Source organism: Ranitomeya variabilis, chromosome 4 (genome assembly GCF_051348905.1).
Source record: "Ranitomeya variabilis isolate aRanVar5 chromosome 4, aRanVar5.hap1, whole genome shotgun sequence".
NCBI lineage: Eukaryota > Metazoa > Chordata > Amphibia > Anura > Dendrobatidae > Ranitomeya > Ranitomeya variabilis.
This window is the reverse complement of record NC_135235.1, coordinates 177,181,555-177,208,852: the sequence shown is the minus strand read 5'-3', so window position 1 is coordinate 177,208,852 and position 27,298 is coordinate 177,181,555. Positions and strand designations below refer to the sequence as shown.

Here is a 27,298-nt window from a genome sequence, read left to right as displayed (position 1 = left end):
TTTTAAAGGACAAAAACCTGATACATTACACCTAAATTACAGCTTTCTGCTTCTGCAAAACACAGTTGACTCTTTGTTTTCTTTAACTCCCGCACACGTCACCAAATTGCCAACTCAAATGTAAAATTACATATATGATTGGTCCAGGCAAGATAAACTGAAAATTAGGATTATATTGAATGTAAAAAAAAAAAAAGTTTTGTAAAAGTTCAGGAAATTGATGAAAGTTGGTCTTATCGTTCATGTAGTCCAAGCCACCAATGAACTATCTTGGAGTGTAATAGAAGAGGTAGAAGTCAGTTGACTGAAAACTGATTTAGGTATAATACGTGGTGATAGAAACTATTATACATGATTATAATCGGAGACTCCCATTTTACCCATTTTTTTATAAATATCTTCAAGCAGTGAAGTCTGTCACTATTTCTGGTGCTCAGACTGTGTACATTTAGAATAAAAGTAAGCTTTCTCTTTAAGTATCTAGGCATGGCCAACTTGTGATGACACCTTGTTGTGTTGCAATGTGACGTCACATAAAAATTATCTATACAGGTTAAGCTAACTCCATATAGAATGGTAACCTATCATTTCAGTAGAAGAAGGCGGATTCATACTGACCATGATGACACTAATCAAATGTAAAAGCATCAAACGCTTTTATTAAAATAATACTCATCTATATGCATACGTTCAAGGATAGCTGAGTGCTGAAGACACGTGTAACGTTTATTGCCGAAAAAAAGTTAAAGCAATTATCAAGCTGACGACGAATAATATAAGAGACAAATTAATTCAATATCACACTACGCAAAAACGAAAAACACAAATCAGTAACAATAATTACGTTCTACTAATTGTTACAGATTCACTGAAATATTTATAATGCAAATAAAATTCCCAAAACACAATACCTCCAATTACACATAGACAATTGCATGAAAATATTTTTACCTTATTCTTGCCCCCACAGTGGCAGCAGACTGTCCAAAGGTATTTAAGGGTCCTCCATACCAAAATAATGAAAAGGCCCCCAAAAAATGTCACCATTGAAGAGGCCAGGAATGCCCACCACATGCGCTGTCCCCGACTGTCGCATGGCACCTCCGCGGTGACTGGAATTATGAGGGCAGGGTCCCCTCTGGATGTATGGACAGAGTCTACAAGGCGCAGGTTGTGGTTGTTGTTGATAGCACTCATGGTTAAGCCAATACTACCGAAGTTGCTTTGGGATTTGTTGCCACTTGACATTGCTAACAGAAGGACCCCGGAAGCCCTGAAAGCCACATAGGTCTCAGCCCCCAAATTCCTGAACTTGCCATATTGCAAAGGAAAGGGGCAGGTCAAATAAATGATGGGGCCTTCTCTGACTGCCTCTTCTGCATACAATAAGGGCAGCCCTATGACACAAGAACTGTCCCAGTTCTGGCTTTAAAATCTCATGCCACAAACCAGGGGAGTCCTGAAAAGCAAGGCTACCCCAGCAGCACCTTGTGCAGAGCTGTCATGGTCCTCCCATCACTCAGAAGCAGGAGCAGCTCCCAGGCAGTCCTTCATCTTCTGGCTGTGGCTTCTGTCCCTACAGAACAAGGAGCACCAAGCAGTGCAGCCAGGGGCAGCTATGGCAGCCAGGGACAGCTATGGCAGCCAGGGACAGCTATGGCAGCCAGGGACAGCTATGGCAGCCAGGGACAGCTATGGCAGCAGGCACTCATTGCTTTGCCATCATTATTGCAGCACCTGTTCGCTGTCACTGTGAGCACTGGCTCCGCGGCTCCCCGGCAGCTGCACTGTGGAAAGCCACAGGAATGGCAGGCAATGAAGGTGACTTCTCAGCTGCTGAGGGCTTCGATCAATAAGATCCTTCTGGACCGTCTTCCTGCCTTCCTTTCCCCGACTGGCCACAGATTGCGGTGCCTCCTTTCCCTGTGCACGTTGCCTGCTGGCTATTCTCCCTCCTACCTTCCCTTTTCCTCCTTCTCCGACGACTGTTCAGGGCTGTAATCCTCCCAGCTGATCACTCGTGTCCCTCCTCCTCCTCCTCCTCCGCCAGCGCTGCTGCTGTCACATCCTAGGCATAGCCAGTGTGCACCCGAGGACATGAAGGTGAGGGGGACACTGCCACAGGATGGTGGTGGTGGTGACACTTTGGTTGTTCTTTAGTTGATTATTGAAACGTACATATTTACTTTAGTTCTTATTTATTCACAAAGATTCTTCTTTTTTTCCATTTTTCTATTTCTTCTACTTTTTCATCTTCTATATTCTTTTAATTCTTTTTCTCCTTTTTTCTTTTCTATGTATTCTTTTTCTTCTTTTTTATCTTTTATTTTCTTTTTATTCTTTTTTTCCCGACGTCGCACGCTGTCCTCAGCAGTGCAAGCGGCAGGTTCCGGTGCCAAGGATGCTATGCGAGAAGGACCTGCCATGACGTCACGGTCATGTGACCGCAACGTCATCACAGGTCCTGCGCTCATACCAACCCTGGGACCGGAAGCTGCCGCGTGCACCGCACACAGGCGCCAGGACTTCAAGGGGCCTTCGGAAGGTGAGTATATGTTTATTTTTTATTTTAAGTATTTTTTAACCACGCATATAGGGCCCATATTGCTATATACTACGTGGGCTGTGTTACATACTGCGTGGGCTCTGTTATATACTACATCTCTGTGCTATATACTATGTAGCTGGGCAATATACAACGTGACTGTGCAATATACAACGTGGCTGTGCAATATACTATGTGCTCTGTGTTATATACTACGTAGCTGTGCAATATACTATGTGGCTGTGTCGGTTCTGTTATATACTACGTCGACTGCAATATACTACATGGCTCTGTTATATACTATGTGGCTATGCAACATACTACGTGCCTCTACAATATACTACGTGGCTATGTTATATACTACGTGGCTCTGCTATATACTACGTCGCTGACCAATATACTACATAGCTGTGCAATACACTACGTAGCTGTGCAATACACTACGTGAACTGTGTTATATACTACGTGGCTGTGCAATATACTACATGGCCTGTGCTATACACTACGTAGCTGTGCAATACACTACGTGGCTATGTTATATACTATGTGGCTGTGTTACATACTACGTAGCTCTGTTATATACTACGTAGCTATGTTATGTACTACGTCGGTTGTGTTATATACTACGTCACTGTGCAATTAGTACGTAGCCTGTGCTATATACTACCTACATATTCTAGAATACCCGATACATTAGAATCGGGCCACCATCTAGTACTGTATATAAGAGGCTATATGGGGCTCATACTGTATATAGGGAGATATATGGGGCTTATACTGTATATAGGGAGTTATGTCAGTGCTCATAATGTATCTACGTAGCTACGGGGGCTCACCAACATTAACAGAAATATACACTTGAAATAGATAACTCTGTAATGACTCTATATCAGACCTGTGCAAAGTGCGGCCCGTGGGCCACATTCAGCCCTCTGGCTGTCTCAGTCCGGCCCGTGAACCGAGACAGCCGTGGGGCTGAAAACCTGAGGTCTGCGGGCCGCACCGTGCCCGCACGCTCGCTTGCTGTCTCCCGCAGTCAGCATTGGTGGAGGAGGGGCCTCCGGCCACTTCCTCCCCCAATCATGTGAAACAGCTGACGCTTTGTATCGCCGGAGAGTCAGCGCATCGGAGACAGCAACAGAAGTAGAAGCAGGGCGCCTGGGAACGGGACTGAGGTGAGTATGTGGGTGGGGTTTTTTTTTTTTTTTTTTTTCGTATGTATGAACATGAGGATTCTATGGGGTGAACATGGGGATTCTATGGGGTGAACATGGGGTGAACATGGCGATTCTATGGGGTGAACATGGGGATTCTATTGGGGTGAACATGGGGATTCTATGGAGTGAACGTGGGGATTCTATGGGAGTGAGCATGGGGATTCTATGGGGGTGAATATGGAGATTCTATGGAGGTGAACATGGGGATTTTATGGGGGTGAACATGGGGATTCTATGGTGGTGGGTGAACATGGAGATTCTATGGGAGTGAACATGGGGATTTTATGGGGGTGAACATGGGGATTCTATGGGGCTGAACTTGGGGATTCTATGGGGTGGGGCTCATGCCTTATATAGGGAGGATGTGTGGAGCTCATGCCGTATATAGGGAGGCTGTGTGGGGCTCATGCCGTATATAGGTAAGCTGTGTGGGGCTCATGCCACATATGTAGTAGGCTGTGTGAGGCTCATGCTGTCTATAGGGAGCTATGTGGGGCTTATACTGTGTATAGGAGGCTATGCATGGGCTCATACTGCAAATAGGAGGCTATGAGCGAGTTCATAGTGCATTTAGGAGGCTATGTGGAGGAGCATAATGTATATAGGAGGGTTTGTGGGGGCTCATTCTGTACATAGGAGGCTAAGTGGGGGCTCATGCTGTATATAGGAGGCTATGTGGTTGCTCATCTACTATATAATTGTCTAAGGGGTACTTCCGTCTGTCTGTCTGTCTGTCCCGATATTCATTGGTCGCGGCCTCTGTCTGTCATGGAAATCCAAGTCGCTGATTGGTCATGGCAAAAAGCCCACGACCATTGCCACGACCAATCAGCGACGGCTATAGTCTGGCAGCGAAATGGCCGCTGCTTTACTGCCCTACAGTCAGCATTGAGCGCTCACACAGGGTTAATGCCAGCGTTAAAGGACCGCGGTGTAACGCACTCCGTTAACGCAGCTATTAACCCTGTGTGACCAACTTTTTACTATTGATGCTGCGTATGCAGCATCAATAGTAAAAAGATCTAATGTTACAAATAATAATAATTAAAAAAAAAAGGTTATTCTCACCTTCCGACGTCGCACGCTGTCCTCAGCAGTGCAGGCGCCAGGTTCCGGTGCCAAGGATGCTATGCGAGAAGGACCTGCCATGACGTCACGGTCATGTGACTGCGACGTCATCACAGGTCCTGCGCTCATATCAACCCTGGGACCGGAAGCTGCCGCGTGCACCGCACACAGGCACCAGGACTTCAGGGGTTGAGTATATGTTTATTTTTTATTTTAAGTCTTTTTTAACCACGCATATAGGACCCATATTGCTATATACTACGTGGGCTGTGTTACAAACTGCGTGGGCTCTGTTATATGCTACATCTCTGTGCTATATACTATGTAGCTGGACAATATACAACGTGACTGTGCAATATACAACGTGGCTGTGCAATATACTACATGCTCTGTGTTACATACTACGTAGCTGTGCAATATACTATGTGGCTGTGTCGGTTCTGTTATATACTACGTCGACTGTGCAATATACTACGTGGCTCTGTTATATACTATGTGGCTGTGCAATATACTACGTAGCCATGCAATATACTACGTGCCTCTACAATATACTACGTGGCTATGTTATATACTACGTGGCTCTGCTATATACTACGTCGCTGACCAATATACTACATAGCTGTGCAATACACTACGTAGATGTGCAATACACTACGTGAACTGTGTTATATACTACATGGCTGTGCAATATACTACGTGCCTGTGCAATATACTATGTGGCTATGTTATATACTACGTGGCTGTGCTATATACTACGTGGCCTGTGCTATACACTACGTAGCTGTGCAACACACTACGTGGCTATGTTATATACTATGTGGCTGTGTTACATACTATATAGGTCTGTTATATACTACGTAGCTATGTTATGTACTACGTCGGTTGTGTTATATACTACGTCACTGTGCAATTAGTACGTAGCCTGTGCTATATACTACCTACATATTCTAGAATACCCGACACGTTAGAATCAGGCCACCATCTAGTACTGTATATAAGAGGCTATATGGGGCTCATACTGTATATAGGGAGATATACGAGACTTATACTGTGTATAGGGAGTTATGTCAGTGCTCATAATGTATCTAGGTAGCTATACGGGGGCTCATCAACATTAACAGAAATATACACTTGAAATAGATAACTCTGTAATGACTCTATATCAGACCTGGGCCACATTCGGCCCTCTGGCTGTCTCAGTCTGGCTCGTGAACCGAGACAGCCGTGCGGCTGAAAACCTGAGGTCTGCGGGCCGCACCGTGCCTGCACGCTCGCTTGCTGTCTCCCGGAGTCAGCAGTGGTGGAGGAGGGGCCTCCGGCCACTTCCTCCCCCAATCAGCATGTGAAACAGCTGACGCTTTGTATCGCCGGAGAGTCAGCGCATAGGAGACAACAGAACAGAGCAACAGAAGTAGAAGCAGGGTGCCTGGGAACGGGACTGAGGTGAACATGGAGATTCTATGGAGGTGAACATGGGGATTCTATGGGGTGAACATGGGGATTCTATGGGAGTGAACATGGGGATTCTATGGGGTGAACATGAGGATTCTATGGGGGTGAACATGGGGATTCTATGGGGTGAACATAGGGATTCTATGGGAGTGAACATGGGGATTCTATGGGGTGAACATGAGGATTCTATGGGGGTGAACATGGGGATTCTATGGGGTGAACATGAGGATTCTATGGGGGTGAACATGGGGATTCTATGGGGTGAACATGAGGATTCTATGGGGGTGAACATGGTGATTCTGTGGGGTGAACATGGGGATTCTATGGGGTGAACATGGGGATTCTATGGGAGTGAACATGGGGATTCTATGGGGTGAACATGAGGATTCTATGGGGGTGAACATGGGGATTCTATGGGGTGAACATAGGGATTCTATGGGAGTGAGCATGGGGATTCTATTGGGGTGAACATGGGGATTCTATGGGGTGAACATGGGGATTCTATGGGGGTGAACATGGGGATTCTATGATGGTGAACATAGAGATTCTATGGGGTGAACATGGCGATTCTATGGGGTGAACATGGGGATTCTATTGGGGTGAACATGCGGATTCTATGGCGTGAACATGGGGATTCTATGGGAGTGAGCGTGGGGATTCTATGGGGGTGAACATGGGGATTCTATGGGGTGAACATGGAGATTCTATGGAGGTGAACATGAGGATTCTATGGTGGTGGGTGAACATGGAGATTCTATGGGGGTGAACATGGGGATTCTATGGAGGTGAACATGGGGATTCTATCGGGCTGAACATGGGGATTCTATGGGGTGGGGCTCATGCCGTATATAGCGAGGATATGTGGAGCTCATGCCGTATATAGGGAGGCTGTGTGGGGCTCATGCCTTATATAGGGAAGCTGTGTGGGGCTCATGCCACATATGTAGTAGGCTGTGTGAGGCTCATGCTGTATATAAGGGGCTGTGGGGGGTGTCATAGATATATAGGGGGTGTCAGCATAGTTAATTATGCTAAATATTAAATGATACAATTAATATTAGTAAATTAATATTGAATAGAATTAATTTCAAACTATTAGTTTGGTCCTCCACAACAGTCGTGGTCTCTTATGTGGCCCCTCAGGAAAATTAATTGCCCACCCCATCTCTATATAATATACGAGTTTCACTTTTTGTATTGAAGAACTGAAATAAATTAACTTTTTGATGATATTCTAATCTTGTGAGAAGCACCTGTATATGCACAGGATACTCCATGACCATAGAAACGTGACTATGAGGTATATGGGTGTTTTGTGGTTTTAAGGTCTTAATTGCACTGTCACTTGACTGGCCATTTATGATCTGAAGGATTATTCTTTGTTCTTGGACTTAGGGCTTCGTCCTGCTCAGATTGTTAAAAAATATTGATGATTTATATATATATATATATATATATATATATATATATATATATATATATATATATATATATATATATATATATATATATATATATATACAGTGCCTTGCGAAAGTATTCAGCCCCCTGGAAGTTTTCAACCTGTTCCCACATATCATGCTTCAAACATAAAGATACCAAATGTAAATTTTTGGTTAAGAATCAGCAACAAGTGGAACACAATTGTGAAGTTGAACGAAATTTACTGTTTATTTAATATTTTTGTGGAAATTCAAAAACTGAAAAGTGGGGAGTGCAATATTATTCGGCCCCTTTACTTTCAGTGCAGCAAACTCAACTCACTCCAGAAGTTTATTGTGGATCTCTGAATGATCCAATGTTGTCCTAAATGACTAATGATGATAAATATAATCCACCTGTGCGTAATCAAGTCTCTGTATAAATGCACCTGCTCTGTGATAGTCTCATGGTTCTGTTTGAAGCACAGAGAGCATCATGAAGACCGAGGAACACAACAGGCAGGTCCGTGATACTGTTGTGGAGAAGTTTAAAGCCAGATTTGGCTACAAAATGACTTCCAAAACTTTAAGCATCCCAAGGAGCACTGTGCAAGCAATCATATTGAAATGGTAGGAGTATCATACCACTGCAAATCTACCAAGACCTGGCTGTCCCTCTAAACTTTCATCTCAAACAAGGAGAAGACTGATCAGAGATGCAGCCAAGAGGCCCATGATCACTCTGGATGAACTGCAGAGATCTACAGCTGAGGGGGGACAGTCTGTCCATAGGACAACAATCAGTCGTACGCCGCACAAATCTGGCCTTTATGGAAGAGTGGCAAGAAGAAAGCCATTTCTCAAAGATATCCATAAAAAGTGTCGTTTAAAGTTTGCAACAAGCCACCTGAGAGACACACCAAACATGTGGAAGAAGGTTCTCTGGTCAGATGAAACCAAAATCAAACTTTTTGGCAACAATTGGGGCTAGTTCTGGCAAAAATTAAGAGACCACTGCAAAATGTTCAGTTTGTCTGATTTTTCTCTTTATAGGTTTATTTTTGAGTAAAAGTTAAATTGTTCTTTTAGTCTATAAACTTCTGACAACGTCTCCGAATTTCCAAGCAATAAATTTTGCATATTTTTCTGACAAAGAAAAATGGTCAAAATGTAAGAAAAAACCCAGTGCTTTCAGACCTCAAATAATGCAAAGAAAACAAGTTCATAATCATTTAGAAATAACAATACTAATGTTGTAACTCGGGAAGAGTTCGGAAATCAATATTTTGTGGAATAACCATGATTTTTTATCATAGCTTTCATGCAACTTGACATGCTTTTCACCAGTCTTTTACACTGCTTCTGGCATAAAAATGTAAGCAGTTCTTCTTTGTTTGATGGCTTGTGGCTATCCATCATCCTCTTGATTACATTCCAGAGGTTTTCAATGGGGTTCAGGTCTGGAGATTGGGCTGCCCTTGACAGGGTAACAACCTGGGCAACAACCCAGCAGCAGGACCGCTACCTCAGCCTTTGTGCAAGGATGAACAGGAGGAGCACTGCCAGAGCCCTGCAAAATGACCTCCAGCAGGCCACAAATGTGCATGTGTCTGCACAAACGATTAGAAACCGACTCCATGAGGATGATCTGAGTGCCCGATGTCCACAGATGGGGATTGTGCTCACAGCCCAATACCGTGCAGGACCCTTGGCACTTGCCACAAAGCAACAGGATTGGCAAATTCACCACTGGCGCCATGTGCTCTTCACAGATGAAAGCAGGTTTAACACTGAGCACATGTGACAGATGTGACAGAGTCTGAAGATGCCGTGGAGAGCGCGATCTGCTGCCTGCAACATCCTTCAGCATGACCAGTTTGGCAGTGGGTCAGTAATGGTGTGGGGTGGCATTTCTTTGGAGGGTCACACAGCCCTCCATGTGCTAGCCAGAGGTAGCCTGACTGCCATTAGGTACCAGATGAGATCCTCAGACCCCTTGTGAGACCATATGCTGGTGCGGTTGGCCCTGGATTCCTCCTAATGCAGGACAATGCCAGACCTCATGTGGCTGGAGTGTGTCAGCAGTTCCTGCAAGATGAAGGCATTGAAGCTATGGACCGGCCCGTCTGTTCCCCAGACCTGAATCCGATTGAACACATCTGGGACATCATGTCTCGCACCATCCACCAACGTCACGTTGCACCACAGACTGTCCAGGAGTTGGCGGATGCTTTAGACCAGGTCTGGGAGGACATTCCTCAGGAGACCATCCGCCACCTCCGCCACCTCATCAGGAGTATGCCCAGGCGTTGTAGGGAGGTCATACAGGCACGTGGAGGCCACACACACTACTGAGCATCATTTCCTTGTCTCGAGGCATTTTCACTGAAGTTGGATCAGCCTGTAACCTAATTTACCACTTTGATTTTGAGCATCATTCCAACTCCAGACCTCCGTGGGATATTAGTTGTGATTTACGTTGATAATTTTTAGATTTTATTGTTCTCAACACATTCCACTATGTAATGAATAAAGATTTACAACTGGAATATTTCATTCAGTGATATCTAGGATGTGGGATTTTAGTGTTCCCTTTATTTTTTTGAGCAGTATATACAGTATATATATATATATATATATATATATATATATATATATATATATATTTTACAATGGAAGATTAAACCCTCTGCAGTTTATTGTAAAAGAATACAAACTTCTGCATCTCTGACATCACGTCAATAGCACTACAGATGATTAGCTGCTGAGCTCCCTGATTGGCTGCAGCACTATTGACGTGACATCAGAACTGTAGACACCAGATCTGAGGAGTGTGAATAAGGTGCAGGTTTTTTTCTTTCTTTTCACACAAACAATGTGGGGGGGTTAGTGCCATGTGATGTTTTATCGAATAGCACTCGGCCCAGTGTCATTCTATGGGGCAGAGTAGCTCAGCGATTATTTTCTCATGCTGAATCGGCATGAGAAAGCAACGGCAGCATGCTGTAATTGGCAGTATGCTCTGCTCACTCGCACCCCCATACAAGTCTATGGGTCTGAGTGAAACATCACACTGCACTCGGATACCACCCCAGTGCAATCCGATATACACCGAGTCAGGCCATGAGGGAGACGGAGAAATTATTTTCTCCGTCTCCTCTGCTTCAGTGCTGTGATTCTCTCATGAGATAGCGTCGGAGCACAGAGCACTGACACTCGGATGACGCTCGCAGCAGAGCAGGAGCCGAGTATAATTAGCATATAGCATCTGATGTGATACGCTCGTGTGACTCCAGCCTTATGCTCTGTGTCCATGATGAGATTTTGGTGAGTTTTTGGCGATACATATTTTTGTTGCATCAAAAATGCAGCGTCTTACAGTTCATCAATGTGGATGGGATTTACCGTATAAAAAAATCTCCTGCCCACTGGGCTTTTTTATGCAGTGTAACCTGACCTGCGCTGCATGCTTCAAATTAGCAACTTGTCAATTTTTCTTGCAGATATGCAAAATTTTCTGTGCACATTTTTCACATAGAAGCAAAATATAGTTAATGTGGCCACTTTGGACCAGACCGTAGCACTATGGAGAGCACCGCTTCATCTTCATTATCTATGAGACCCCGCTCTGTGTGTAAAGTAGTAACTTTTCTTGGTACTCCAACTAAGGCTGGAATCACACAAACGTATAACATCAGATACAAGAGCATTGAATGCGACATGCCAATGACCCTCGGCTCCAGCTCTGCTGCAAGCGTGTTGCGAGTGTCAGTGCTCTGTGCTCCGATCCTCTCACATGGGAGAATCAGAGAATCACAGCTGCGGAGAAGACGGAGAAAGTAATTTCTCCATCTCCTCTCTCTACATACTGTATATCGGACTGCACTAGAATGACATACGAGTGCAGTCCGATGTTTCACATGCATCCATGGACTTGTGTGGGTGTGAGTGAGCCAAGTCTCTGAGCTAGTCGCAGCATGCAGTGATTGTTTTGTCATGCCAAATCAACATGAGAAAATAATCGCAGTTCTGAGCTGCACCAAAGGATAACCCTGGGCCGAGTGCAATGTGATGTTTTATCACATAGCACTCAGCCATGTTATACGCTCGTGTGACCCCGGCCTTTGAGCAATAAATAGGACTGAGCTGTAATACTGGACCATCTGGGACTGTATGTTATATAGTCGTGTTACACTCACATCATGGGTGTACCCACCGTGGGGCGGGGGGGCGTGCACCTATCATGATGAGGCCTGGCCACCTGTTTTTCCTGCTGCTGGCCCTTTAAATCTTCATGCACGGTGGCTTTACAGGTGCGCTCAGTGAGTCAGTGGCCCGGGAGCCCTGCACAGAGGGGTTAAGAACGCTGGACACTGAACGTCAGGACATTTTTTTGTGGGCGGAGAGAGAGCGCTCTGCTCTCCCCGTCTCCTGCCCCTGGCTGCAGCGTGCCGCTGAACGTATCAGGATCAGGTCTCAGGCATCCGGAGGAGCTCCTAGTACCCGCGCACTCCTGAGGCAATCACTACAGATGCTGAGCTAGGGCCTGGGGCTGGGCTGATGTATATACAGGGGCTAGAGGCTGGCTCTGGCTGGTCTGATGTATATACAGGGGCTGGGGGCTGGCTGGGCTGATGTATATACAGGGGCTGGGGGCTGGCTGGGCTGATGTATATACAGGTCACGTGCTGGGGGCTGGCTGTGGCTGGGCTGATGTATATACGGGGCTGGGGGCTAGCTGGGCTGATGTATATACAGGGGCTGGGGGCTGGCTGTGGCTGGGCTGATGTACATACAGGGGCTGGGGGCTGGCTGGTCTGATGTATATATATGTGCTGGGGGCTTGGGCTGATGTATACACAGGGGATGGGGGCTGGCTGTGGCTGGGCTTATGTATACACGGGGGCTGGCTCTGGCTGGGCTGATGTATATACAGGGGCTGGGGGCTGGCTGGGCTGATGTATATACAGGGGCTGGCTGTGGCTGGGCTGACGTATATACAGGGGCTGGCTGGTCTGATGTATATACAGGGACTGGCTGGTCTGATGTATATACAGTTGCTGGGGGCTTGGGCTGATGTATACACGGGATGGGGGCTGGCTGTGGCTGGGCTTATGTATACACACGGGCTGGGGGCTGGCTGTGGCTGGGCTGATGTATATACAGGAGCTGGCTGGTCTGATGTATATACAGGTGCAGGGGGCTTGGGCTGATGTATACACGGGCTGTGGCTGGCTGTGGCTCGGCTGATGTGTATATACAGGGGCTGGGGGGTTGGGCTGATGTATACACAGGGGCTGGGGCTGGCTGTGGCTGGGCTAATGTGTATATACATGGGCTGGCTGGTCTGATGTATATACAGGTGCTGGGGCTTGGGCTGATGTATACACAGGGGCTGGGGACTAGCTGTGGCAGGGCTTATGTATACACAGGGGCTGGGGGCTGGCTGAGCTGATGTATATACAGGGGCTGGGGTCTGTCTGGCTGGTCTGATGTATATACAGGTGGTGCTGGGCTCAGTGGGCTGGTAACAATATATACAGGTGGTGCTGGGTTCAGTGGGCTGGGGCTGGTGATGATGCATATACAGATGCTGGGCACAGTGGGCTGGGGATGGTAATGATGTATATACAGGTATGGGGCTCATTATACTGTATGGAGTATTATATGGCGCACATTATACTGCATGGAGCAATATATGGGGCATTTTATACTGTATGTAGCAATATATGGGGCTCATTATACTGTATGTAGCAATATATGGGTCTCATTATGCTGTATGTAGCAATATATGGGGCTCATTATACTGTATGTAGCAATATATGGGTCTCATTATACTGTATGTAGCAATATATGGGTCTCATTATACTGTATGTAGCAATATATGGGGTTTATTATACTGTATGTAGTATATGAGGCATGTTATTCTGTAGAAAGCGCTATGTGGTGCCCAAAATACTGTATGAAGGACTATACTGTCTGATTTATGACCTATTGTAGAATGTACAATAGTTATCACTCATGTAATGTATTAGGGGACTGTATATGAGATGGGAGCCCTATGGGGGGCTGTATATGTGTTTGTGGGGGGGTGGGGGCACCGTTTTGAAGTTCGCCTCAGGCAGCAGTGTGGCTAGGTTCACCCCTGAGTGTGATTCTTATTTTACCATACTGGAAGCCATTGTTTTTCTATATCTTATTTATTTCAATTTCTGAGGTTTTCAGAGAGGGTTGTTTTTTTTACACAGTTTCCAAGTCTGATTTTTTTTCTGACTAAAAAATCTGATAACATGCAGATCCAGTCATTTGACTGCTGAAGCCAATCGCAGGCCTCAATGGTCAGATGACTTCAAGTCCAGAGAGGGCATCAAAGCAGCCTGCACTGGAGCAGGGGGCCAGCCTGGGAGTATGGCTCATGTTTTATTCCATTTCCTGCCTTTAGAACATTTTTTATTTAGGTCAGACAACCACAATAATATGTGTAAGTGGAAAAGCTATACAAATCGTAATTTTACAATATTTTTGTCCTTCGTTTTTTTTATCTAGATTTATTTTTTTTTAATTTAAAACAAATTTTTAATTTGCAAGATGTATTCATTTGAAAACGATTTGGACTTACTAAGTATTTATCATTATGAGACTGACTTTGCATGTGACATATTATTCCCATATAACTAATAATAGTGACTAATAATAACGACACACAAGTAAATCTTATCAGTGATCTATCTATAAGAATATACAGAGAAGATACATATCGTGACTTCTAAGTATGCCCTCTAGCTCCTCTGCTACAGGGAAATCCGTGATGCCACCCGTGACATCACAAGTTTCCATGGCAATCACCCAAATTTAGAAGCAGCTCAGGAGTACAATCACGGTTATGAATTTAGGAAACATTGTAACTTAGCAGATAAACAAAAATCATCATCTTCATCATAATTGAAAAACAGGGGTTTGGAAGCCATTTACATGCTATTTTTTCAACAAAACTTTCCATGCTGGACAAAATATATATATTTTTAAATTAAAGTTTAGTTATTAAAGCAGTTGTATGATTGCTGGATGTCTGACCACTGGAGTCCCCACCAGTCATAAAAACAGGGGTCTAAAAGATCTTTATTAAAATGAATCATTAGTAAGCATGTACGAGCACTGCTCCATTAACGGTCTCTTCTACGCAATAAATGGACAGTTATGGAGCAGTGATCACCTATGCTCACTATTTCTTTGCTTCATGATGGTGGAGGTCCCTGTCATTTGACCCCCAGCAATTGTATATTTAACATCTATCTTGTGGCTAGGTGATAAATGTTGTTTATGGGACACCCCTTTAAATGTAAGGAGAAGGACATTTCCATTGCCACCTCCTCGTCCGTTGTCTGATTTATCTGCAAGAAGAGATGTTCAGGGGATCTATTTTCTACTGATTTATGGGGACTCCACAGATGGAAGCCCTGCCTTCTGGACAATAATTACAAGAAGATAAACCTTAAATGTCTCAGATGTGAAAACCCTATTAAAGGGAATCTGTCACAAGGTCTTTGCCACCTACAGTTGTGCTCAAAGGTTTACATAACCTGGCAGAATTTTTGCTTTCTTTCCTTCTTTTTTTCTGAGAATATGAATGGTAACACCAAAACTTTTTCCCCACTCATGGCTAGTGGTTGGGTGAAGCCATTTATTGTCAAACTACTGTGGTTTCTCTTTCTAAATCATAATGTCAACCCAAAACATCAACATTTTCACATACCCTGGTGTTTTTGGCCTGATAACATGCACAGAAGTTGACAGATATGGGTTTTATATGACTACTAAAGGTAACATCCTCACCTGTGACCCGTTTGCTTGTAATCAGTGTGTGTGCATAAAAGCTGAGTGAGTTTCTGGGATCCAGACAGACTCTTGCATCTTTCATCCAGCCACTGACGTTTCTGGATTGTGAGTTATGGGGAAAGCAAAAGAATTGTCAATGGATCTATGAAAAGGTAGTTGAACTATATAAAACAGGAAAGGTATGCAAAAAGATATCCAAGGAATTGATAATGCCAGTTAGCAGCGTTCAAACTGTGATTAACAAATAGAAAATCAGGGGCTCTATAAAAACAAAACCACAGTCAGGTAGACCAACAAAAATTTTGTCCACAACTGCCAGGAAAATTGTTTGGGATGCAAAGAAACACCCACAAATAACATCAGCTGAAATTCAGGACTCTCTGAAAAGTAGCGGTGTGGCTGTTTCAAGATGCACAATAAGGAGACACTTGAAGAAAAATGGGCTGCATGGTGGAGTCGCTAGAAGAAAGCCATTACTGCGCAAATGCCACAAAGTGTCTTGCCTACAATATGTAAAACAGCACAGAGACAAGCCTCAAAACTTCTGGAACAAGGAGTGATGAGACCAAAATTGAAATTTTTGGCCACAACCATAAATGTTACATTTGTAGAGAGGTCATCAAGGTGTATGATTAAAGGAACACCATTCCTACTGTAAAGTACAGAGGTGGATCACTGACGTTTTGGTGATGTGTGAGCTACAAACACACAGGAAACTTGGTCAAAGTTGAAGGACAGATGAATGCAGCACATTATCAGCAAATAGTGGAGGCAAATTTGCAATCATCAGCCTGGAAGCTGCGCATGGGACGTACTTGGACGTTCCAACATAACAGCGATCCAAAACTCAAGGCCAAGTCGACCTGTCATTGGCTACAGCAGAACAAAGTGAAGGTTCTGGAGTGGCCATCTCAATATCATTGAGCCACTCTGGGGAGATCTCAAGAAAGCAGTTCATGCTAGACAGCCCAGGAATTTACAGGAACTGGAGGCCTTTTGCCAAGAAGAGTGGGCAACATTACCATCTCAGAAAATAAAGAACCTCATCCACAACTACCACAAAAGACTTCAAGCTCTCATTGATGTTAGAGGGGGCAATACACGGTATTAAGAAATGGGGTATGTGAACTTTTGATCTGGGTCATTTGGATGTTTTGGGTTGTCATTATGATTTAAAAAAAGAAAACACAGTAGTCTGACAATAAATGGCTTCACCCAACTAATAACCATGAGTGGAGAAAAGGTTTTGGTGAGGCCATTCATATTCTCTGAAAAAAGGCCAAGAAAGCAAAAATTCTGCCTGGGTATGCAAACTTTTGAGCACAACTGTAATTTGAGAGCAGCATGATGGAGGGGCAGAGGCCCTGATTAAAGCAATGTGTCACTGGGCTGCTTGCTGCAATTTTGATAAAATCTCTGTTTTATGTGCTGCAGATCTAGCAGTTCCCACAATGCTCAGCTGAGTATAACCTATTCATGTCACCTTTTCATGCCACAAACTAACTGACAGATGCAGGTCAGATGCTGTCACTTAACATGCTCTACTCAGAAAAATGCAGTAACATGCAGTACAGTATGTACAGTACAGTGACTCTTTCACAATTTCTGGAGTGCTTCTAGTGGTCAATAATAATTATGATTTTACTTTCTATAGCAACAACATATTCCATAGAACTTTACAAATCAAAAGCGTTCAACTACAAATAATATCCGACATTACAGAGTTACACGTAGTTCACTAATTCACACACGAGGAGTGAGGGCACTACTCGCAGGAGCTGACATGACAATCTATAAGTCAATATAGGTGACACAAAAGATAGAAAAGTCCAGCCATCTTTATAATATATAATTAAGGGTGCTCATGTAAAGCCACATGAACCGGTCACCAACCAGTGTCTGTATACGTACAGATACAAAGTGCTACTGAGAGCATGGAGGGAACAGATGGAATAACTCCCTGGACCTTATATAAGGAGGAATTGATTCCTCCACCAATCAAAGCTTTATGGCCTAACTTATTGAATTAGGGCCTTTATTTAAAAAGGATGAGGATATTTGGGCTGCGGGCCAAAGTGTAATCATTGGTGGCAATTAACCCTTTACAAAATTCTTTAGCAACATACTCAAGGTTAAAAAAAACAGAACTAGGTGTCAAGACTGCTTGCACTGGGCACAATCATTACTGCAGTCCCACATTCCCCCCAGACACAAAAGACATGCGTATTTGCAGTATTTTATAATAGTTTTAATGATGATTAGATGGCAATGTTCTTTGTAATCAGCTGTAAGTGCTGTAGCAGAAAAAAATTGGCATATTTCACAGACAGGTTTCTATGAAATGCAGCAACATTGCAGATATTTGTGAAATGCAACAGCCATTTGTTTCTACAGATCTTTTAAGATTTCAATGTGGATTCAATCCATATAAAGATCATGTAAGATGTGTATCTGAATGCTCTACAGCACTATGCTTCATATCACCCTATGCTGGAGGGTAGGCCTTGCTGTTTGCCTTCTATATACCGTGTGCGCTGTGTTGATTTTCCCTTTCCCCATCCTGCGGAGCTATGACACAACAGGGCTACCTAGCAACAGTCTCTATGAGGGCTGGAAAGTGATGGCGAGTCCCAGTCATGGGAGGGGGAGCAGAGTGTTCCATCTTAATCTAAAATTCATGAGGGGGTTAATACCTCAAGGTTCAATCGAAAACCCTGTAGGATGAGGCCTATTTATTGCCAACAGAAAGTCAGAAAGGTTGTGTGTGAGTGCAGAAGTTAACCCTTGTGATATACAGCTTCAATCTGAGACACTGATGGGTCTCTAGGTATCTTAACAACTCATAACAACACATTTGCACCCTGTATGAGGTTCATTTCTTACAAGAGTATCAGGACAATCTCACAGAGATCTTAAGGTCTGTTGGCAGTATAAGGCTGCCGTCACACTAGCAGTATTTGGTCAGTATTTCACATCAGTATTTGTAAGCCAAAACCAGGAGTGGGTGATAAGTACAGCAGTGGTGACGTGTTTCTATTATACTATTCCTCTGATTGTTCCTCACCTGGTTTTTGCTTCCAAATACTGATGTAAAATACTGACCAAATACTAATAGGCTGCGTGTCCACGTTCAGGATGGCCGGCGGTATCGTCGGAGCGGCGAAGCCGCTCGGTGCTAAGCCCCGCCCCCTTTTTGGACGCAATGATGCCGGATGTGTTAACTGTACACATCCGGGATCATCGCACCCCTCCCATAGGGCCCTGTGTTATGCCTTGCGGGGACGCTGCGTCCCCGCAAGGTGTACGGACATGCTGTGATCTGAAAAGACGCGCAGCATGTCCGGAGTCGCAGGCCCGCCGCGTGCGGGTTTCCACGCATAGTGGACACGGGATTTCAAAAAATCCCCTCCACTATGCTGGAACATCTGGACGCTGCGTGTTTGACGCTGCAGCTCTGCGCAGCATCAAACAAGCAGCGTTTACTGACCGTGGACACACACCCTTAGTGTGACTGCAGCCTTAGAGTCTTTCCTCGCAGGTCCCTACTGCAGGTGTGGTCTCCGGCTGTCCAGACAGGACGCCCACAGACTTTGCTTCAGCCAGTGGCAGCAGACCATACAACTGCTATGGGGTCCTGCCCGGGGTCCCAATGTCATTGGTATCTGTTCCAGCAGGATGCAGGTGCAGTTGCATACAATGGTGGCTCAAGAAACCTTCAGCTCCTTGCTCCACCACTCAAATGTTGAACGCTGTCCCACAGGCGCAATCATTTCACTACATACAGTAGCACCTGCTGCATGAAGTCTCAGAAAGCACTCAGCACAAATCAGGGCCGTACATCCTGGGAGCGGGGCTCAGTGATGACACCACTGTGTCAGTGCATTTTTCTGTGAGGGGAGGAGGGACATCACACTGTATTGGAGGCCACTGCAATTATCTATCGATGTATCAGAGATTGTAGCTTAGCTTAGTACCTTTTGAAAAGTGCCTCTCTTTTTCTGCTTTCCATAGTGTGTGGGCATTCTTTAAACACTTACCAATCTTTGACATTCTAATACATCTTATTTGTTGTGTTTTTCCCACAAATGTATATACCAGTATATCCAGGTAATTGTGTGTGTGAGCATGGGAGCTGTGCCCATCATGATCACCCAGGGCCGGACTGGCCATAGGGCAGTTCCGGCAAATGCCAGAAGGGCCGGTGGCAGTAGTGGGCCGCTCGAGTGTGCCGCTGTCGGCACATTCCCCCCGCTGTCGGCACACTCCCCGCCCTGCATTCAACTATACCGGCGTCATAGATGCCTGGCTGCATTACATTCTATGGGGGCTGTGCTGCATTGCATTCTATGGGGACTGAGCTGTAATGCTGAATACAGCTGTGATTATATGTTATATAGTCGTGTTACACTCCCCTCACTTCTTGTAACCTACAAGTGTACAAAGGTATTATACAGTCACCATGCGACAAGTGGGCCTGTATAACTTCAAATGCCAGGGCTGAATTTTAGTCCCAGTCCGGCCCTGTGATCACCGCAGAAGGCCACCTTAACTATCTGCTGAGCAGCTTTAGCAATAACAATCAGGACCAGTGTCAGAACCATGCCTGGCTGTTTAGCCCTCTATATGTGCAGTCAATAGCAACTTCGTCATTTAGAAGGTTGTAAGAGGGATGAGACTCCCTCTGTCACCCAATCGGCCCCCTGCGACACCATTGCAATGAGCCAATTTTTATCATGGCAACCAAAGGTCAAAGAATGACCTCCAGGTTCACCAAGTACAGTGGCCTGTTAGTCCCTTCCATAAGCAGAGTCTAACAGGCCTCCTGTCAGTGTAGCACTGAAAGGTCTAATAACTTTATAAATGTTAGTAATGCAGGCTATTAGACCAGTAAAAAAAAAATTGTATATATGGTATAACGGAAAATGGCATCTCACCCCGCAAAACACAAGCCCTCACTCATCTCTGTCAACAGACAAAATAAAAAAGTTGTAGCTCTCAGAATATGGTGATGTGTAAAGATTTTTTTCTATAAAATTGTTCTTACTGTTGAAAAGTAGCAAACCATCAAAAACTTTGTAAATCACTGTAATTGTAATGACCTGAAAAATAAAGTAATCATTTATACTGCATAGTGAATGGCACAAAAGAAATTGAAATAAAAGCAATTATTGAACTGTTGTTGTTTTATTTATTCTGCCTCCCAAGAATCACAGTACGGCTCAGTTCGCATTTTTTCCCTTCACCATGACAGCACCATACCTTACATAGTTACATAGTTATTAAGGTTGAAGGAAGACTTTAAGTCCATCTAGTTCAACCCATAGCCTAACATGCCCTAACATGTTGATGCAGGGGAAGGCAAAAAAAACCCATGTGGTAAGAGTAAGCTCCACCATGAGGAAAAAAATTCCTTCCCGACCCCACATACGGCAATCAGACTAGTTCCCTGGATCAACGTGAGAGATGGTATCCGCCCCCAGGAACAGGAAACCTGTAGCAGAGATAAAAGAAGGGGGGCGGCACTCTCCTCAGTTTGGTTTCCTGTTCCTGCAGGTGGATGCCTGCGGCAGAGCGCTTACCTCCAGAGGGATCTCCCTCTGATGATTGCCAGTCTGGAGACTGAGGTTCGCGGCGGGAGTAGCCGTGCTCGGTGGCATCGCGTGCGGTGCTGTCAGGGCACAAAACCTGAGGGAGCTGCTGGGTGCCGCGCCTCATCCCCCCCACTGGACTCCCCGGCGTCCGCTCCGTGCAGGAGGCTGGTCCGGGAAGGGGCATGTCCTTCACAGACGCTGGCGCCAAGTGAAGGTGACGACTTCCAGTCACCCCGGAAGTGACATCACATGCCGGAGGTGCTGGACACTTCCGGGAGGAAGTCGCTCCAGAGGTGCTCACACCGCTCCTGCCTTATAGCAAAAGGTAGATGCGGCAGCTGCGTCCTAAACCATGGCAGAGCCCGCAGTGGATCCTGGCATACCGGCGGTACCAGTACCCAAGATGGATGAAGAGACACAGGCTACCGGGGTACCCAGGGTCCTGGAGGGGTGAGTGCCTTTGTAAGGCAAAACATGCATACACTTATCCCAACAGTCCTCAAGAAAATCCAGGAAGACAAGGCACGAGTAATCCTTGTCACACCCTTTTGGCCAAAAAGGGCATGGTACACGTGGCTCAGACGCATGTCTATCTTGGACCCATGGATCCTTCCGGACACTCCGAACCTCTTACACCAGGGTTCAGTACAACACCCTCAAGTACACAGGCTCCATCTCACTGCCTGGAACTTGAAAGGGGGCTTCTACTAGCAAACGGGTTTTTGAACCCTTTGGTGACCACGTTGCTCGCCAGCAGAAAAAAGGTCACGTCAGACAAATATCAGAAAATTTGGCAGAAATTCCTGGAGTTTTCGGGGTGACAATTGTCCGAAATGAGCCAAGAAATTACAGTAAAAGAAATTCTAGAATTTTTTCAAACAGGGTTAGAAACGGGGCTGTGTACTAGCACCTTAAAAGTTCTAGTCTCTGCCCTGAGTGCATTGTCAAAAACTTGCTGACCACCCTTGGGTCTATAGGTTCATCCGGGCCTCCTTTACTGCCAGACCCTCAAAATTATTACCTAAGGTGGCTCCCTGGGATCTAAATTTAGTTCTGAATGCCCTAACCTCGCCTCCCTTTGAGCCTCTCTCTTCCATTTCAATAAAGTCCTTAACCCTAAAAACGGTCCTCCTGGTTGCCCTAACTTCAGCTCTACGTATCTGCGAGCTGCAAGCTATTTCGGTGAACCCCCCATACACTACCTTTCAGGATGACAAAGTAATTATAAAAACTGACCTGGCCTTCCTTCCAAAGGTCAACTCAAAGTTCCACAGAGACCAGGAAATAATTTTGCCCTCATTTTGTCTTAAACCAAAATCCCAGGGAGAACAAACCTTCCATTTTTTTATGTCAAACGTTGCCTGCTTCAATATATAGAAGCCACAAAACCTTGGCGTCAGTCATCAGCCTTTTTTGTCTCCTTCCAGGGGACAAACAGGGGAAAAAGGCCTCAAAGTCAATTATTGCACGGTGATTACGTACGGCTATCTCACTTTCATACTCTTCTTTTGGTCAAGTTCCTCTACTGGGTGTAACAGCTCACTCCACACGTGCCATTGCTACATCTTGGGAAGAAAGGGCAAATGCTTCCATGGAACAGATTTGCAGAGCAGCAGTATGGTCTTCACCTTCCACCTTCTTCCGACATTATAGGCTAGACTTAGGTCTGTCAAACCTTGCTTTTGGGAGAAAAGTATTATCTGCTGTTGTCCCAGCTTAGGAGCCTTTCTATTTCTTACTCTCACGTACGGTCCTGTCATGGTGAAAGGAAAAAATGATAATTACTTACCGGTAATTTGATTTTCCAGAACCATGACAGCATCGGATTAATTCCCGCCCTATCTTGGTGATGGTTGTGTGATGCACAAAAAAATATAAAAAATATATATATATATATATATATATATATATATATATATATATATATATATATATACACACACATAACTTATAGAGGGGAAAACAAATAAGTGACTATACAAAATGAATGTAATATACATGTGTGTACTAATAAGGCGGTCATCTTCCATACTCTGAAACAAACTGAGGAGAGAGGTGCCGCCCCCTTCTTTTATCTCTGCTACAGGTTTCCTGTTCCTGGGGCAGATACCATCTCTCACATACAGTGATGTCATGGTTCTGGAAAATCAAATTACCGGTAAGTAATTATAATTTATCCTGTGCTCCATGCTGAGTATTTACATTGGGGTTTCTGTCTACATTTCTGATAAGTGGGAGTCAGTCAAAACCATCCACAGAACCATTCACTACAGATAAGCCGATAAAGACACTTTGTGACTCTACATGGCCTCAGTTACCGCAGTGTCCCATTTTTTAACCCCTTCATGACCGCAGGTATTTTTGTTTTTGCATTTTCTTTTTTTGCTCCCCTTTTTCCCTGAGCCATAACTTTTTTATTTTTCCGTCAATATGGCCATGTGTGTTTTTTGTGGGACGAGTTGTACTTTTGAATGACATTATTGGTTTTAAGATACTGTATACTGTACGGGGAATAAAATCCATGTGCGGTGAAATTGCAGAAAAAAGTGCAATCCCACGTTTGTTTTTTGTTTTGCTTTTTTACTGTGTTAACCAAATGCTAAAACTAACCTGCCATTATGATTTTCCAGGTCATCACGAGTTCATAGACACCAAACATGTCTAGGTTGTCTTTTATCTAAGTAATGAAAAAAAATTCAAACTTTGCTAAAAAAAAAATTGTGCCATTTTCCGATACCCGTAGTGTCTCCATTTTTCGTGATCTCAGGTTGAGTGAGGGCTTATTTTTTGCATGCCGAGCTGACATTTTTAATGATACCATTTTGGTGCAGATACAATCTTTTGATCGCCCTTTACTGCATTTTAATGCAATGTCGTGGCAACCAAAAAAACATAATTCTGACGTTTTGATTTTTTTTCTCGTTTAGCCGTTTAGCGATCAGGTTAATCCTTTTTTTATTGATAGATCGGGTGATTCTAAAAGCCGCAATACTAAATATGTGTATGTGTGATTTTTTTATTGTTTTAAATGAGGCAAAAGGGGGGTTATTTAACTTTTATATTTTTTTATTTTTTTAATATTTTTAAAAACTTTTTTCACTTTTGGCATGCTTCAATAGTCTCCAAGGGAGACTAGAAGCTTCAATAATCAGATCGGCTATGCTACATGCAGGCAATGATCAGATTGCCTGTATGTAGCAGAACTACCCCTATGAACGCCGCCCTGTGGTCGGCGCTGTAGCAATCCGGCAGTGACAAACATAGAGGTCTGCAAGAGATGTCTGGTTGCCATCCCAACCCATCGGTGACCCACGATCACGTGATGGCGGTCACCGATAGGTGGATATCTGGCACGATTGCCGAAGCGCATGTTTAACGGGTTAATAGCCACCGGTGGATTGAGATTCAAAACAGCTGACATGTGACGGGAAAGATGTGGGCTTATCAAAGGAAGAGTGTCCGATATTAGCGCACTATTACGCCCAGTGTAGGAAAGTGGTTAAGGCATTTTCATAATAGCAGTGTACTATACTTGTGTGAACCTTAAATAGACAGACATTGACGGATACCAACAAACAAAGGCCACTCCAAGTCTACAGTAACTGTGCCTGACTCATTATAGTGAATGGATCTGTTGGGGGTTTCATCTGAATCACGTCACTCAGAGATGTAGATGGAAACCTCAATGTAAGTGCACAGTGTAGAGCACCAAATAAATGGGAACAGAGCATTATCATTTTGGTGCATGTAACATTTTGGATCACTTTTAGGCTATGTGTACACGTTGCATATTTGCTTGCAGAAATTTCTGCAAGGTTTCTGCATCTCTTGGCAGAAAAACGCAGAGGAAAATGTGCACGTTTTTGATGCGTTGTTGCATGCGTTTTTTGTAAATCCATAGTGCTAAATAAAGATATATTAAAAAAAAAGAATTGTGATGTAATTTCCTTGTTCAACCTCTTTTTTTTCATTCTCCATTGAAGACCATAATGTCATTACATAAAATGTTCAAATTTATAATGTTTACACACTCAAAACAAATATAAGTGAATATATACAAGTATATACATACAGCTCTGGCAAAAATTAGGAGACCACTGCAAAATGTTCAATTTGTCTGATTTTTCTCTTCATAGGTATATTTTTGAGTAAAATGTAAATTGTTCTTTTAGTCTATAAACTTCTGACAACATGAATTTCCAAGCAAAGCAATAAATTTTGTATTTATTTCTGTCAAAGAAAAATGGTCAAAATTTAAAAAAACCCCAGTGCTTTCAGACCTCAATGCAATGAAAATAAGTCCACAATCATTTAGAAACAACAATACTAATGTTTTAACTCAGGAAGACAGCTTTGGGCTTGGTATTACATATACATATATACATATATATATATATATATATATATATATATATATATATATATATATATATATATATGAATAAAAAAAGGAAAACAGCACACGAAAATAGAAAAAAGTGGACTTTAATGCCTGAACGGCGTGGCAACGTTTCAGATGTGATATCCTTTTTCAAGCAATGAACATACAAGTGAGATAGGCTTTTATAGAGAACACATATGTTCTTCATTAATAAATTATTAAACAATATTAAGGCCATGTTCACACAGTGCGTTTTTTACTGCAGAACTGCAGCGGTTTTGCCGCTGCGGTTCCGCAGCTTTTTTCCATGCAGGGTACAGTACATTGTACCCTATGGAAAACAGGAACCGCTGTGCACATGATCCTGAATTTTAAAAAAAAAACCGTGCTGAATAGCTGCGGGAAAAAAGAAGGAGCATGTCACTTCTTTGCCCGAAACAGCAGCGGTTCTGCACCCATAGACCTCCATTGTGAGGTCAAACCCGCAGTAAAACCCGCAGATCAAAAATACATCTGCGGGTTTTATTGCGGTTTGTGGTGCAGAACCGCTGCAGCCGGAAGTGCGGGGAAGCGGCCGGAAGTGCGTGGGCGGAAGTGCTTGGGCGGAGAGACATGGAGGCATACCGTCGCATGGGGATCGTGTCGGCCGTTTGATTGATTTGGTATGTGTGTGTGTGTGTATGTGTGTGTGTCTGTGTGTGTGTGTGTGTATGTGTGTGTGTGTGTCTGTGTGTGTGTGTATGTATGTGTGTGTGTCTGTGTGTGTGCGTGTGTGTGTGTGTGTGTGCGTGTCCCCATGCGACGCTAGTGCCACCATTGTGCTAAGTCGCCATATGGGACTACTACTCCCATCCGGTATTAGGATGGGAGAGTTGTCCCTGTGTCCGGCGACTTAGCACAGTTGTAAAGTTACACAAAACACCTACACACAATACACATACATGACACACAGTACATACAACACATAACATAGAGTATATACTCACCAACAGCACACTTGTAGGCGAAGCCCTCGATCCTCCAGGAAAAAATCACAAAATAAAAAATCAAATTCATACTCCCTGTCCGCAGAATCCATAAAACGAGTGTCCCACGCCGATCGGCTGCTCTCCGGCGATACACTGCCAGGAGCGAAGCTCCTAGCAGTGTATCGCGTACTGTTCCGGAGTTCAATGACTCCGGCATCTCGGTTAAAGGCAGTACAGCTGCGTTGAACTTTCCCACGCAGCACTGCCATTAGGCGAGAGTGCCGGGGTCAATGACCGCCGGTAAACTCGCTCGCGCATGCGCAGTGACACACCGACAGGAACTATGGCTCCTGTCAGTGTGTTGCTGCAGCCGTGGAGAGCAGACATATCTCTGGATGTGTCTGTTCTCCATGGAAAATCTTCGTGGGATACGTGGCACTTAAATACGTGGCAATTAAATACGTGACACGTGGCACATATACGTGATACGTGTCACTTAAATACGTGATACGTGTCACTTAAATACGTGATACGTGTCACTTAAATATGTGATACGTGGCACTTAAATACGTGGCACGTGGCACTGAAATACGTGATACGTGGCACTGAAATACGTGATACGTGGCACTTAAATACGTGGCACTGAAATACGTGGCACTTAAATACGTGGCACGTGGCACTGAAATACGTGGCACTTAAATACGTGGCACGTGGCACTGAAATACGTGGCACTGAAATACGTGATACGTGGCACTTAACCCTTTCACGACATGCGCCGTACATGTACTGCGCATGTCGGGTCCCCTGCTTTGATGTGCG

General features: G+C 44.2%; 1 protein-coding gene across 26 annotated transcripts in view; it reads right to left on the bottom strand.

The window, feature by feature from the left end:
• Nucleotides 1-27,298, bottom strand: part of KCNMA1 (potassium calcium-activated channel subfamily M alpha 1) — a 1,075,276-nt gene that overhangs the window by 1,011,932 nt on the left and 36,046 nt on the right. For 24 of the 26 annotated variants that reach the window (XM_077259414.1, XM_077259417.1, XM_077259424.1 and 21 more), the window contains exon 1: nt 952-3,958. The exons of the other annotated variants lie outside the window; for them this stretch is intronic. In XM_077259414.1, the coding sequence (XP_077115529.1) occupies nt 952-1,248 (297 nt within the window). In that variant the 5' untranslated portion in view covers nt 1,249-3,958. Of the gene's footprint in view, nt 1-951; nt 3,959-27,298 lie in introns of those variants that run through there. 26 annotated transcript variants of the gene reach the window in all.